A 14,620-nucleotide genomic window follows, 5' to 3' on the forward strand; every position below is an offset into this window, starting at 1 on the left:
TGTATGGAACACGTCAAGTTTGAAATGTGCGCGCCCTCTTGTGGATCTTTGCTTGTAACTGACTGGAGGCAAAATATTCTGTACATATTGAATTTGGTTGTATTCATGAATGAATCATACTGGGTTATTGATAGTTCTATTAGACTGATGTAATATGTAATTACTGTCCGTGTCTAATTTGTGTACGTGATGCTCATTTTTGGAGACCGGCACGTTATTTACATCGCCAGATAGATCAAAGACAAGCAGAGAAGGAGTGTAGAATACAGAAAGAGAGAGGAGAACAGTGACAAAGGGAAAAGGCAGAGATGAAAAATAACTGCGAGAGTGAGATCAAGTGACCGGAAGTGCCGTGCAGTGGATGAAAGCCATGAGGTGTTATCAAAACTAGACATCTTGGGGCAGACGCATAACAACTATTCTGGGCTCCCCCTCTTTGTTTTCACAGATTAAGCCCCTGGCGTAATATATTCTGGGCACAACCACGGGAAGGAGAATGGTTGTCCTAACAGTTAGGGAAAGGAATTGCAAGAAATGTTGGGCCATGCACATCAACACAAGTGCCAACAACGGTGTTGATCTGGGGTTGAAGGGTCAGCTGTTTGTCAACCTTAACACCCAAGTTCTTTACTACTTCATGATTGGCATTAGGTGGAGGAGTCGCATCCGGCCAGAGAGTTTGTAGGTTTTGAGTAAAATTATGACCAAAGATGAGTCTCAGACCGATCAGGGTTACATTTGAGTTGGTAAGAACCTATCCACCGAAAGACCGCAGATAGGCAGGGTTTAATGACCTTTTGATCCAATGTCTCATCTTTATTAAATGGGAAAAGTAATGAGTGTCATCAGCATAGGACACTATCTTTGCCCCAAAGGACTCGACCAGAGTAGCCAAAAGAGTTATGTAAATGTTAGCCATGACAGGACTAACGGCTAAGCTCTGGGGCACTCCCAGTGAAACACTACTCCTACTAGAGGAAAAAGGAGGCACCCAGACCTCTTGGTATCCGACCTTGAGGAAAATCTTAGCCAATTTAATTCTGTGCTGCTGATGCCAATATCACAAAAGCAGGCAAGCACCCTGGAATGCGGAACAGTATGAAAACTGGCAGAGATCTAACAAGACCAGGACTGCTTTGCCCCACACATCTAAAGTATATTTAATCTCCTCAGATAGTTCCAAAACAGCAGTTTCTGTGCTAACTTTGGGCCTGAAACGTGACTAAATAGGGTGGAGAGGATGTTGGACTCTATATAACTTGAAAGCTGACGATTCACAAACTTCTCTGCTATTTTAAATGAAGCTGGTAACAGGAAAATCGCCCTGTAAATAGTTAGGATATTGGGATTGGACTTTTTCAAGAGTGGCAAAATCCTGGCCTTCTTCTAGGTAGAAGAAATGATCCCAGATGCCTAAGATCTGTTAAGAAGGGAGTTTAGCACTGGGTTGATGTCATCCACCCCCTTCGCTATGGCAGAAGAGGGCGAGGGTCTGTTGGAGATTCCCTCCCATGCAATGAAAATCTCTCCTGTTCAGATCTTCATTGCACGGTTAAGCAAAGAACATTCCTGCATCTGCCCCCACATCCCAACTCTCTTTCCTGGTGGTGCATCACTTATCTCAAGCTGACCAGAGATCTATTTAAGTTGGAGACCATTTTGTGATATAAAAAAAATCAGGTTCCGAGATAAGGTCAGAATTTATCTGTTGGAACCCGCACAAGAAACCAAACATATTGGATATTTTTGTTTGTTTTCCAGGTTGACTTGCTGGTCTTACAATCGCTGACAGGTCACAGACTTAACTTTGAGAGCTTTGACAATGCTTCCTTAATCTGTTGGACAACCTTTTAGGCCTGGCCTTGGCTTAGTTTTCATTGTCCCAACAGCCTCAGATTTTCCTAGAAAGTCAAAAGAAAAATACACACGTGTACATAGATATAGTTGCTTTGTGTTCGGTCCTCTTCACCTATTGGTTTGTTTAGCTGTTAATTTGCTTCACCAGAACATACAGCATAGGACACTGAGTCAGACTATTTCACTCATGGCGGTCTTGCTCTAGAAGAGACATCATTCTGCCTGATCACAGATGCATAACTGCCTGAAAAGGCATGCCCTTCAGTGCCAGGACTGGTGTGCCTTGGCTGCTGGGTCCTTCTTCATTTTTTATATTTAATTTTTTTGTCATTTTCATTTCTTTACACATTTTATATTTGCAAAAAATACATAGAAATAAAAATCCACTGCATGCTTGCAGCAGAAAGGACTACTTGCTTTGCCTTTGCTTGTTCACTCAAGTTAACATACTGTGCACTGGACTCACTTCATTTGGGTTTAAGTCTCTATTTCACTTGACTCACTTTCATCTCACAGGCCCCAAACCTCTTTTGGAGTATATTGAACTTTACATGGACCTTTTCAATTAAGGTCACATAAACCCTCTCTCTTGGACAGACTGGATCGGTCATCTTCACACAACATCTCAGTAACAGACTAGAGAGCGGGTCTAAAAAAAATAAAAAATGATTGCCTGATTTTCTCCCCTATTCTCCCTGTGAGAAAACAGGGCTGATTGCAGAGGCCCCCTAACTTTTTGCCCCCATTATCCACTTTTGGCTGGTGTTTTCCTGACTCTGATGGTGCCCTGGGTGCTGCTAACCAGTCCCAGGGCCTGTGCTCTGGGTAAAATCAATATGCAAATTAGGCTAATTATAATTGGCTAAGTCAACCTACCTATAGGTCCTTAGTATATGGTAGGGCATGTAGGTTTAGGGACCACAGCATAGGTAGTGCACCCATAGGTGCACTGCTGAGGTGCCCAGTGTCATTTTAAAGGCAGGCCTGCCTTGCTGGCTGCTTTTAAATTAAAGTTATATGCAAATTCGATTTTGGAATTAAAAGTAGTTCCAAAGTCTTAAACTACCTTATTTGTACATATAAGTCACCCCTAAGGTGTGCCCTATGTGCCCCTAGGGCTGGGTGCCATGTAACTATAAGCAGGGACCTTATAAAAGTAGATTTCTAAGCCCTGGTGAGGTAAAAACAGCCAAATTCGTTTTTCCTTCATTGTAGTGAATGGCCTTCATAGGCTAGAATGGGGAGACTTTATTTTAATTTTAAAAGTCCCCTTAAATGACAGATACGAAGAGTTTGGTATCAAATTAATTGTTATAATAATTCCCACAACTTCCAGTTGTGGGATTTAATATAACTTGTTCAGGTAAAGAGTTTTAAACTTTACCTGAAAAGTTGCCAATTTCAGCCCTGCATTGTTTATGCTGCTGTGCTCTGATTAGCCAGCCTCTGGCAGCCTGGCCAGGCTGCCTTGATGAGGTGTGAAGTGGCCTGGCTTCACACAAAGATGTGCCTGTGGGAGGGGATCTCCCCTCAGCAGGTGGTGAGACAGGAAGGGGGAGGGCTGCCAAACTGGTCTTCAAAGGCAGAGGAGGACATTTGAAGCAACCCAGCAACACCCCCACATCCTGCAACCCCAGACAACTAGGTGCCCCCTTGATTAGAAGAGGGGTGTGTTTATGATTTTTAACCACACCAGTGGGTGGGCTCAGCCAGATATAACCTCCAAAAATCACTTTCAGCCACGATGGATTTTTGAGGAATGTTGCCTCCTGGGATTGATTTTTGCCACACTTCCCAGGAAGTGGTCATCACAGGGGGAAGGACCCTGCACCTGATTGGAGAACCAGGACCCCCCTCCTTTTCACCCAGGAGCCAGGATAACACTGGCAGACCTGCACCCACACCTCAGCTCCCTACCAGGAAGAACTACAGAAGAAGGACTGCCCTGCTGGACCACTGGCCTGCACCTGGAATCTGCATTCAGAAGGACTGCACCAGCTGCACACTTGGGCTTCACCACAAGAAGGACTTTGCCTGGCTTCAACTGGTTCAAGGAGGGACTCCCTGTTTGCTACAGGTGAAAAATTGCTAACCAGAGTCCCCTGCACCAACTCCTGAAGAAATCAACCAGCTGACCACTGGCCAAAAAGGAGTTTGCGCCAGGTGCATTCTGGGAGTTGTAGTCCACCCCCTCCCCCCCCAAGGATCATCTCAGAGCTTCTGGACCCTTGGGGTGAGCTGTGGACCCCAAAAGAATCTTAAAAGAACATCTGGGAGAAGACCCAGAAGTTTGGAGAACTTTTGAAAAAAAGCTCCATAGAGGGACCGACCCGCCACGGCAACTCTAGCCGGCTTGCCTCAACCGCGACCCGGCCTGATTAGCGGGTTCGCCCCGTTGAAGAAAATCTCCAAAAAAGAGACTAAGTCCAAACGTAGAAAGTTGACCGGGACCTCCCAGCCAGCGTATTTAGGAGGGCTCCAGGGATGTCGGATCAAGATCCAGGTTTGCCCCGGTCTAAGGATTTTCACCTAAAAAAAAAAACGACTAAGTCCGAAGGTAAAAATCTCCACAGAGGGCTCCGCAACGCCTATCTGGAGAAGAGTTACAGGAGGTCGGATTGGACTGGTAGGTTTGTCCCACTGAAGAAAATCTTCAGAAAAGAGACTAAGGGGGTTATTACAACTTTGGAGGAGGTGTTAATCCGTCCCAAAAGTGACGGTAAAGTGACGGATATACCACCAGCCGTATTACGAGTTCCATAGGATATAATGGACTCGGAATACGGCTGGTGGTATATCCGTCACTTTACCGTCACTTTTGGGACGGATTAACACCTCCTCCAAAGTTGTAATAACCCCCTAAGTCCGAAGGTAAACTTTTGACCGAGGCCTCCTGCGAGCTGTAGCCGAGCAGGGTCCATCGCGGTCAGCCTTAAACTTTGACTTGGCCCCGGTCGAGGTACGACCAGATGACCAGATTGGCGCTTTTTGTTTCTAGGCGCTAGAAAACAATAATTCTTTAAAAATTCATATCTCCGGTTCCCCTTATCTGATTTTATTCATTTTGTGTAATTTTAAAGATAAAAATATAATCTATTTTTATAAATTGGTTTTGGATTTTTAAACTGTTTCCTGTGTTTTATTTAATTACTGTTTTGTGATATTTGAATGCTTTAAACTCTGTCCCCTAAGTTAAGCCTTGTCGCTCGTTGCCAAGCTACCAAGGGTTGAGCTGGGTTTAATTTACTGAGACCTAACTGGACCTAAGTGGAGGTTAGTTGCCTATTGCTAAGTGTAGGTACTTACCTGCCCTTACCAATAACCCATTTTCCAACACTCCCTTTATGGCTAGCACTGGGACTCACTAAAGTATATAGAAAGTGATGGATGGAATGCTTTAATTAATCCCAGCCACTTGTTATTACTCGGGACGCATCCCAGTCCATCATTATTTTGCACACCATGGCAGTGTGGAGCTCACCATATGCAAATCAATCTTGCCCCTTCTTCAGTGGGAACAGTCCAGCCCAAATTGCCAGGCCCTCCCTGAAATGGAAAACAAGCAACCCAGGTTCGGTTTCGATATAATTAGAGCCCATCAACCAGTTAAATTGACCACCATCATATTGCAGCTATACTCTATAGTGGAAGCCAGTATAAGCACATTTTTGAGTCTTGCCAGAAAAATACTCTAAGCCAAAAAAGATCTACTCCACCTGTTTTTCAGTCTCCAACCTAAAAAAATATAAGGGTATCGGGGAAGCCTTCAACATTTATTTGTGGTGATACCAATATTGGTCTATGTTATGCTGACAAATTACCAGCTGAAACCCACCACATGGACTACATCTCCCTGAGAAATTAGTATTGATGGAAATATTTTCATGACGAAGTCACTTAAGCAAATCGGTTTTAATAAACATTGCCCTTATGCAATTACAATCTTGTAAGTTCTTTGTTAATGGGGAATCCCTATTATGTCACCTTTGTCTGTCAGCCCTAACCACTCGGGGTTCCAGTTCTGCATCCTTCTGTTTTTTCCTTTCTTTTGATGGTACCTATGGCTCTGCTTCTGTCCCCACAGTATTAATGTACCTGCCATAAACACTGGCAGTCTTCCACCGAGGCCAATCATTCTGCAGCCATGGGAAACAAAGAAATTGTTTCCACATAGCCACCGTTGATCTCAAAAAAAGAAAACAAAACTGTGACCCACTGGTCCATACTTCATTTAATCATTTTTCCTTGTCTGTTATTTTTTCTTACATTTTAAGAGGTTTCATTGTCCTATGCAGGCTCCGTTTTTCCTCTTCACGCACACCAAAACCAGTTACTGGGCATTGGTTCCTCAACACAGTATAAATTAAATTGTTAATACTTCTAACCAGTGATCAGTCCTATCATCGGGTATTACAGAGCCTTGAATTTCGTCTAAGCTACGCAGTTAAAGTAACAATCTTTGCACACAAAAAATATATTTCTTACATATGATATTTTTTAACTTAATTAAAATGCTTTAGGACTGAAATTAATAGGTTTTGGCAACAGATGGTGATCCAGTGGAAAATGGAATCATGTATATTAGCGTCCTAAACAAGTAAATTACAAAAAAAGCACTAATTGTGTGGTAAGGAAGCATAGGGCAAATTCTGTCACTGATATTAGTCTTATTTTGAAGGAAATTGCTTGTCCACCTGGCTTACTAGTGTCAAAAAAGTATTAATAAATAGATTTCTAGGTTTATTTTCCGTTTACCGTGACAATCATTTTTGATTAAAGACAGGGTAATGGCCTAGTTATTATTAAACTACTTGGTTTTAACACTTAGACAATTTCTGATCTCTGTTCATCGACCTTTGTTACAAAGTAACGGTCACACAATTTGTGGCCTTAATGAATCCTATCAATGAGAAAATGGGACTGCTCACTCTACACACCAAACAATACTTTGCACCATAAATGTAAAATGTGCCCTTAATTGGGGAATGCCATTGCATGTACACATATTTCTAAAAGAAAACTTACATCTAGTGCTTCTTGTGTTTCATCTTTCAAGGGATTATTAGGACTCAGCCTCTCATAAATGACAGTATCTGCACCTTTGCAGTACAGTCTAATGTTGCCTGAAGGTTCGGTTACTAGAAAATAAATACAAAAACGACAGTAGAGTTTAGATGCAACAGCAAGTCCAACTTGATCATGCTTCAAAAAATGTTTTCTTTCACAGAATCTATTGTTCGTTACACAGAGAAAAGGTCCAGTGACCAATGACTTCTAATTGAACATCAAGTAACATAACTCCACCTAATAGCATCAACTGTTCATAAACAAGGTGTAATAACTCAACCGATTCCACCTGTACTGTGCTAATTTCTACTTTGCATTACCTAAAATACTACTCTATAGACTTCAAGTAACTGAGAATGCCACTGCTCGATTAATCTTTAAATGATCTCTCAAGGTACAAATTATCCCAGTGCTCGTTCAGCTTCACATGATGCTAGTGGAACAAAGAATCAGTTCCATGTTCTTAGTCATTCTACACACATGTCTACAGGGCAAGACTCCTCTATTCTTTTTTTTTTTGTGTTAATTATTATTAAATATTGTATCTCAAATTCCATACCAACAGTACAAGACAGCATATACAATAAATTTATGGGCGGTAAGAAACATACACAACAATCTATCAGCTAGTCGTGCGCCTCAGTGAGAAACAGTAGGGGTTATAAGGAGAAGCAAGCAAGCGTGGTATTACAGATACTGTGACAGTGCTACAGACTGGAAGCAGACAAGCATCCTACTCACAAGGTGTGCAGGACCCTCCATCGCCACTGGCAGATTCAAGCATCCTCCGGGCCCAAGTCCGTGGACAGCTGCAGGATTTAATGTCTAAAGGCCTGACATAAGTCCCTAGGCCTTGAAGAGGGGGGTAGCATTTCCGCTTTAAATTCAAGATGGTCATTGCACTATGTTATGTCTGCAAGCCATTGCCTGAATTTAGGAGCTCGTCCTCTGCCTCATTTGCGGGCCACCAGCTGTTTGGTCAACAAAAGGCTTAATACCACTAGATTCCTGTACGATATTTCAACTTTTTTGACATAGCCTAGAGGTCTACACACGCATTTATGGCGAGTTCACCGCCAATCATATCGGCAATGGCTGAAAATACCTCTTCCCAGAATGTTCAAATTGTAGGAGTGTCCCAAGCTAGATGGGTGGAGGAATCCTGCATTTACCCTCTCCACACCACAGGCATTGGCCGTTCTCTCTCAGACCATATCTATGAAGGATCTTAGGGGTACAGTAGGCTTGCTGCATAAATTTATAGTGTATGATGCAGAGCTTACTGCTAGCTTATGCCTGACCGGTTTGCATACAGCCATATTTTCATACCGCATCTGTAATTGCATGGCCTAGTTCTTCCTCCCAACCTCTCCTAGCCCACAGATTTGGGACCACCATCACTTCCTGGGCACTGCAGTAGACTGTGGTAATCAGATGTCTCGTAGTTTTAGCACGAAGGAAATTGTCCAGGGTGGCAAAAACAGAGGACTCGATCAGGAACCCTGGGATCCCGCTCGTACATCTACCCCTAATGGGTTATATGTGAAGACCACCAGAGGAGTAATCAGGCCATCTCCCAGAAGTCTGCCGGAGTCAAAAAACCATCTTGTCTATACAATTCCTCCCAGTGTCGACTGCACTGCAATTGCACTAACAGTTCATGTGTAAGTTGTAGTAATGGGTGATGCACTAGTGGAAATTGCGGGGAATAAAGGTCTTTCTTCTCAGTTTGTCCCACTCTGTAATGGTACTTTCCAACTTAGTGTAGTGCCTTGGGTGAAGGAGTATAGCAGGACTTGCATCATGTGGTCTGATTCCTCTCTCAAGCGCAAAAGGAAACGTATGGGTTGGTACTATTGGTATGCAAAGTGTGCCTGAGAACACAGATGATAGCATTTCAGGTCTTAAGCCTCAAACCCACCCTTATGAATGGGCAATGAAATGACAGTATAGGGGTTTCCCATTTTATTTGTGGTTGATTCCTGGCTCAGGCCAAGCAGATCATATGTACCTTGAGGTTACAGAAGAATGCCGCCATCAACGGGAGTGGTATATTAAAAAATAAGTAGAGTAGTTCTGGTATCCACACTATCTTGATTATCTTGATTAGCCTTCTACAACCTGCCAGGGCGAGCTGGCATGATATCCACCTATAGATCTGTTCCACGAAGGTGGCAAGCGTGGTGCCATATCTTGCCCGTATCACAACTTCTCTGTTCCAGTGTATCCAGATGTCTGAGTATTTAAGCTCATCAGTACACCAACGCAATAGAAAATCTGGCATGAATTTTTCCAGTTAACGGAAATATCCAAGAGTTCTCCCAGTTAATGTGTATACCGGAGCATGCAGTCAATTTCAGGAACTTGCGCAGTATGTTAAGACTTTTTGTTTGAGTTTCCTTGGGTACAGCATGAATTTGTCCACTTTTACTGATACCAGTATATACCTGCTTGTAAGACCTATTTGGAGCAGAGCTGCGGAAGCCTAACCACCTGCGGATCTACTGCCAGTGCAAACAGAAGCGGCAAGAGTGGGCAACCCTGCCTGGCGCCCTGCAATAGCTCAAATGGCTCCGACAGTTCCCCGTTCATGCCAACTCCCACCATGGGCTTTTTATACATGAGCTGTATCCATCCCATAAAAGGGCGGGACACGTGCATTCTCTCAAGGTTTCAGGAAGAGAGAAGAGGATGTCCTATTTGAGGGAATCAAATGCCTCAGTGGCATAAAGAATTATCGCAGCCGCCTCCAGTTCCAGGTCCAACATCTACAAAGCAGCAAATATTGTGCACAGACTGTGTCCTGTGGAGTGTATTGGGATGAACCCCGACTGATCTGACAGGACTAAGTGGGACTTAAGGAGCGCAAGCCTATTTGCCGCCAATTTTGCCAATATTTTAACATCGTAATTAAACAGACTGGTAGGTGTCACATAGGGAAGGGGTGCTTGCCCATCTTCAGGAGCATGATAATCACTAATTCACGCAAGGCTCCTAGCGGTGTTCCAGTCTGTTGGGACTCCTCATATACTGCCAGTAGTTTGGGGGCTAATTATTGAGCATACCAGTTATAGAATTCTGCTGAGATACCATCCATTCCTGGCACTTTACAGGTAGGTAACAACCCTATAACCATCAAGATCTTGTTCAGTGTAGAGTACTGCTCCAGGAAAAGCCTGTGCCCATCACAAAGCCATCCCAGTGCCACCAGAGATAGGGGCTCCTAGGGCACAAAACCAGCGAAGGAGTAAAGCGCCTTATAAAAGTCTAAAAATATATATTCAAGATACCCATCGGACCCCAGTATGTTGCTCCTTGTGCACTTTTTATCACTGTTGTGTCATTCGCGCATCTCAGGCGTTTAATCAGGGCGGCTAATGCCTTCCTGGGTCTCTCCCTCTTTCCATAGCTTTTGGCTTACACCTATCTACTTCTGTGTTTGCACTCTCGTCCTGCCACAGTGTTGAATGCAGTCATTTTAGTTCTGATTTGTTCTAAGATATTCTCCACCCCCACCCAGTGTTATGTCTAGGGCTCTGAGGTCCCTTTCAAACCATGGTAAGTCTCTACTCAGGGAGTAAAGAACTCCACTATGTTTGGCTATACAGTTGCCCTGAATGGTGATCTTGAGAGCTTCCCAAACAGTGTCAATCAAGACTACCAACCCCTCATTATTTTCAAAGAATTCAGCTATTTCCCCTTGTAGTTTGTCCACAAATAGCAGGTTTAAGAAGGTCGAGGGGTGAGCTACCAGCTGCCCAGCGCAGAGAACGCATTATGCAACTGCAATCTCAGCAGTACCGGGAAGTGATCAAGGGGGTGCATGCCTCATGGACGAAGCAATGTTGCCCCCCACATCACAAGCCAATAATCCAGTCATGACCACCCCCTATGTGGCCCAAAGCAGAAGGTGCCCCCACCCTGGTGTCAGGCTATCTGGCCTTCCACGTTTCAGTTAAATGGTGTTCTTTAATAATTATGTTTAAATGTGCAGATGCCAAACTGCGGTGAATGGGGTGGGTGTGTAATCTATCTGTTCTTTTTTTATACTGCACAGTTAAAGCCTTCCCCCCCAGATTAGTGTGTGCGGATTATTGGCCCAAATCTTCCCCCACAGTCTGTCAAAGAAGCCTGGTTCCTCTGAATTCAAGCCGTAGCAATTGACACATTTTACCCCTGAAGTGCCCAGTCTCCCTCTCCCACGTGATGCCAAATTGTCCACAATCATCTGTGGAAGAGCCCACTTCGCAGTAGGAAATTCCATGTTTTATTAACTCTACACCACTCTATTTTATGTTGAAAATGAAGAGAATAACCTGTGTGACGCCCACCAGCTGTTTTAAGCACAAGGTGCGTCTCCTGTAAGAGCGCAATATGCACTTTATCAGTCTAGATAGGAGTATCTGCCTCATTTTGTGGGCGTTGTTTAACCCATGCACATTTCAAGTCAGACATGTCAGTGGGCTAGGCAGTCTCATTCCACTGGTGTTCGGTAGCCAGCTATAATGGTGACAACCGCACACCTGCCTTTGTATACGCAGAACGTGTTTGCCCACTGTTCCCCGTACTACACTGCAGCACTATGTTAACATGGATTACCTCTCACTTCAACTTCTCCCCTTAAAATCTTATACCTCCTCCCACTATAAAAGCCCAATCCCACGAGGACAAAGCTCCCATCCCTGATAATGATTTGTAGTTTGGGTTATATTATCTTACTGTATTGACAGGATATGCAAATAGAGAACTGGAAGACTGTGTGGGGCTTAGGAAAACAAGCAGTCAAAAGGCCGGCTGGAAAGTAAGAAAGAGTGTGTATTACATCACTCCCCAATGCTTCTTCATGGCCTCTCTATGCTCCATCATGGTCCTCCCAGATCCAGAATCCTGAAGTTGGCCCTGATCTGAACGTGTAAACGTTTATTAGTTATTCCTAATAGTCGAATTGTATTTCAGTCACAAACCCATAATAATATGTTTATCAAATACAATCTGTTGAGACAGTGTTTAAAAGGGAGCTGCTCTCTTTCATAATGTTATAAAATAAGCCGGTTTGTTCACCACAACAGAAAGTGTATGTTCTGGAATTTCCTGGGCCATCTACCACCATTAAAGTCTGGAAGAGTTAACCAAGCCAAATTTAACGGTGTGCAGACTATCATATCAAGCAATGACTGGGTGAAACAAAGTACGATCCAACTCGTAAATTTGACCCTTGCCTAAACTGGGCTTTGTAAAAGGAGTGGAATTAGTCTGACCTTCAGGGATCACTTCAACCTGGTGTAGGAACTGGCTTGACAACAGATATAAAGCGGATTCAAGAACATCAAAGCTGAAAATAACTGCAGCCTGCCATGACAGATAGGGGTATGGTGGATATTCGGAATAGATTCACAAGGAGGGTAGACACTACACTTTCTTGTCACACGTTTACTTAACCTGCATTTATATAGATTATAACCCCAAACTTTAAAAATCAGAGAGGCCATCAAAACTTTCATTAAATAAATACAAGGAGATATACTACCTATGCTACCAACTGGGGTGCCCTAAACTCCACGGTAAGGGCAACCATATTGCTTTTAAATCAAATAAGGGAATAGTATGGAAAATGTACACTGGGTTAACAGAAATGGAGGCACAAGACAAACAAGTTGTCTCATTACTGTTTATCTATTCCCTCTGTGTCCTAAAGAAAACTAAATCAACCACAATTTTCAGATACATTGTCCCTTGTTACCATATCTTAGCATCAAGGTAATTATAACTTACAGCAAATGCTGAGGTGGTTCAAATCAAGTTTAACTTTTATCCAAGTATTCAAGATATTTTTCCTTTGTGCATTTCTACTACATGCTGGTGGAAGGGGGCAAAGTCACATTTATCAATCAGATGGAAAAGATGATTTGGCGCAATGGGTCCAGGGAATATAGCTATGGATGAGTGGGTGTGGCAAGTCAATGGCAGTTGTCCGTATTGTCACTGGTACATGTATGAGACCTTATACAAAAATATCCTGCCCAGTGTATCGATCTAGAGAATGCTCCAATCACTTTTGTAGTTATTTAGAGAATGATGAAATAAACTTACCAATGACCGACATGCGTTTTCTATCACTGTTGAAGTCTAAAAGAGCATGAAGAAAATATGTTCTTTCGGTTCCCATCTCACTTATTGTGATCGTATTCTGGGTTCGAGAGAGCAAAGCAAAACCAAAGTTCCTAGCAGCCGTTACCAATGCCCCTTCATCAGGTGAGGCAGCTTGATAGATTAGATCCCCTATTTTAAATTTGAAAAAAGAAAAGAAGAACACTGCTTATGGGCCAGAGCACTGTAAAAAGTTACTAGAAGTTTCTTAGATTATACTCAGTTGTGGACCTTTATATGTAGCCGAGAAAACTTACCATCAGTGCGATCCACCATTACAGTGTGACAAAGTGCGAGCAGTTTAAAAAACAAATGAGTAGAGGGGTCGTTTCCAGACTTGATTTGTTCAATTAGGTAATGATCAGTAAATGTAAGATTACCATCTGCATACATATTCCAGCTAAAATCAACCTGCTGAGATACAAAGGCAATAAATGTTTTTTTAGTTTCCAGAAATGGAACACCAAGGAATTATAATATAATATTAAAAGAAACTACAAATATTCACAGAAATTGCAATACAACTAAGAAGAAAAACAATAATTCAATATTCTAAGTAGCACACGCCCTTTTAAAATGCTAAGTTAGATCCTTATTCTGCACGCTTAATCATAATGTTTTAATCAACTGAACAATTACGGTTTCCAAGCATGCAGTTTGTTCCATGTCAGCACAATAGCATGTTTCCGGTCCTGGCCAGATATAATTGCTATATCTGAATACAGCAGATCGATCATCCTGCAAGGAATCATACCCTGGTCATGAGGAGAAGCAAGCCACTGAAGCTTTTTCCTGCTCCTAAAAGTCTTTTCAATTGCTTGACCACCTTCAATTTCCATGCTTGCCATCTGACAGTGGGTCGGTTTTGCCTTGTCTGTGGTTTCCCCTTCACTGTGTTACTGAAACAGTTCCATCCAGCTCATGCAATTAGGTAAAGGATCATGCATACTATATAATCTTAAGCTAGTGACAGAAGTGAGAGGCCTGGCGTTAGCAGTTTCAATGGGAGTAGTATCCTTCACCCCCTTCCAAAGGCCTCAGGGTAATCATGTTTCTGCTCCCTCAGTTTGGTATTTTCTTGGATATGAAGGGTCAGTTCTCAAAGAGAAAAGTTGCTGGACTGCAGAGGTCAGGTCTAGCTTTCTAACACGGACTCAGACTAAGGTGGACTTTGTTTTGTTTTTTAAACTTGTTTTTATTTGGGTTTTCATAAACACATATGGTAATAAGGGCAGATTAAGCGTAACTACTGCCACCGAGTATAATGACCTAAAGCTGAGGAACCGCTTTGAGCCCCTTGTAAACCCCCTTGATAATTACAGCGGGGGAGCTGAGTGATGTGGACTAGGAATTAAGTTATGCGCACAGCCGTCTGATTTTTTCCTGGAACTTAGGAGGCTATAGAAAACACTTAAAACAAGATAAATTTAAAGGAAGGCTGGAAAAACTGTGATGTAATGTGTTTATAGGAAACCTAGTTGCGCAAAGAACCAGAACCAGTAGATGGCTTTATGAGGCTCTTTATGGGTGCAACTTGGCAAGGTTCAGG

The 14,620-nt window shown here is 42.8% G+C and overlaps 1 protein-coding gene across 4 annotated transcripts in view; it reads right to left on the reverse strand.

The window, feature by feature from the left end:
- The window catches only part of ATP8B1 (ATPase phospholipid transporting 8B1), a 306,728-nt gene that overhangs the window by 108,954 nt on the left and 183,154 nt on the right, over positions 1-14,620 (reverse strand). For 3 of the 4 annotated variants that reach the window (XM_069220066.1, XM_069220071.1, XM_069220056.1), the window contains exons 15-17: positions 13,329-13,485; positions 13,015-13,203; positions 6,883-6,995 (exon numbers count right to left, since the gene is read on the reverse strand). In XM_069220066.1, coding sequence (XP_069076167.1) covers positions 6,883-6,995; positions 13,015-13,203; positions 13,329-13,485 — 459 coding nt within the window. The remainder of the gene's footprint in view (positions 1-6,882; positions 6,996-13,014; positions 13,204-13,328; positions 13,486-14,620) is intronic. The other variant, XM_069220080.1, reaches the window with a different exon arrangement.

Source organism: Pleurodeles waltl, chromosome 1_1 (assembly GCF_031143425.1).
Source record: "Pleurodeles waltl isolate 20211129_DDA chromosome 1_1, aPleWal1.hap1.20221129, whole genome shotgun sequence".
Lineage (NCBI taxonomy): Eukaryota > Metazoa > Chordata > Amphibia > Caudata > Salamandridae > Pleurodeles > Pleurodeles waltl.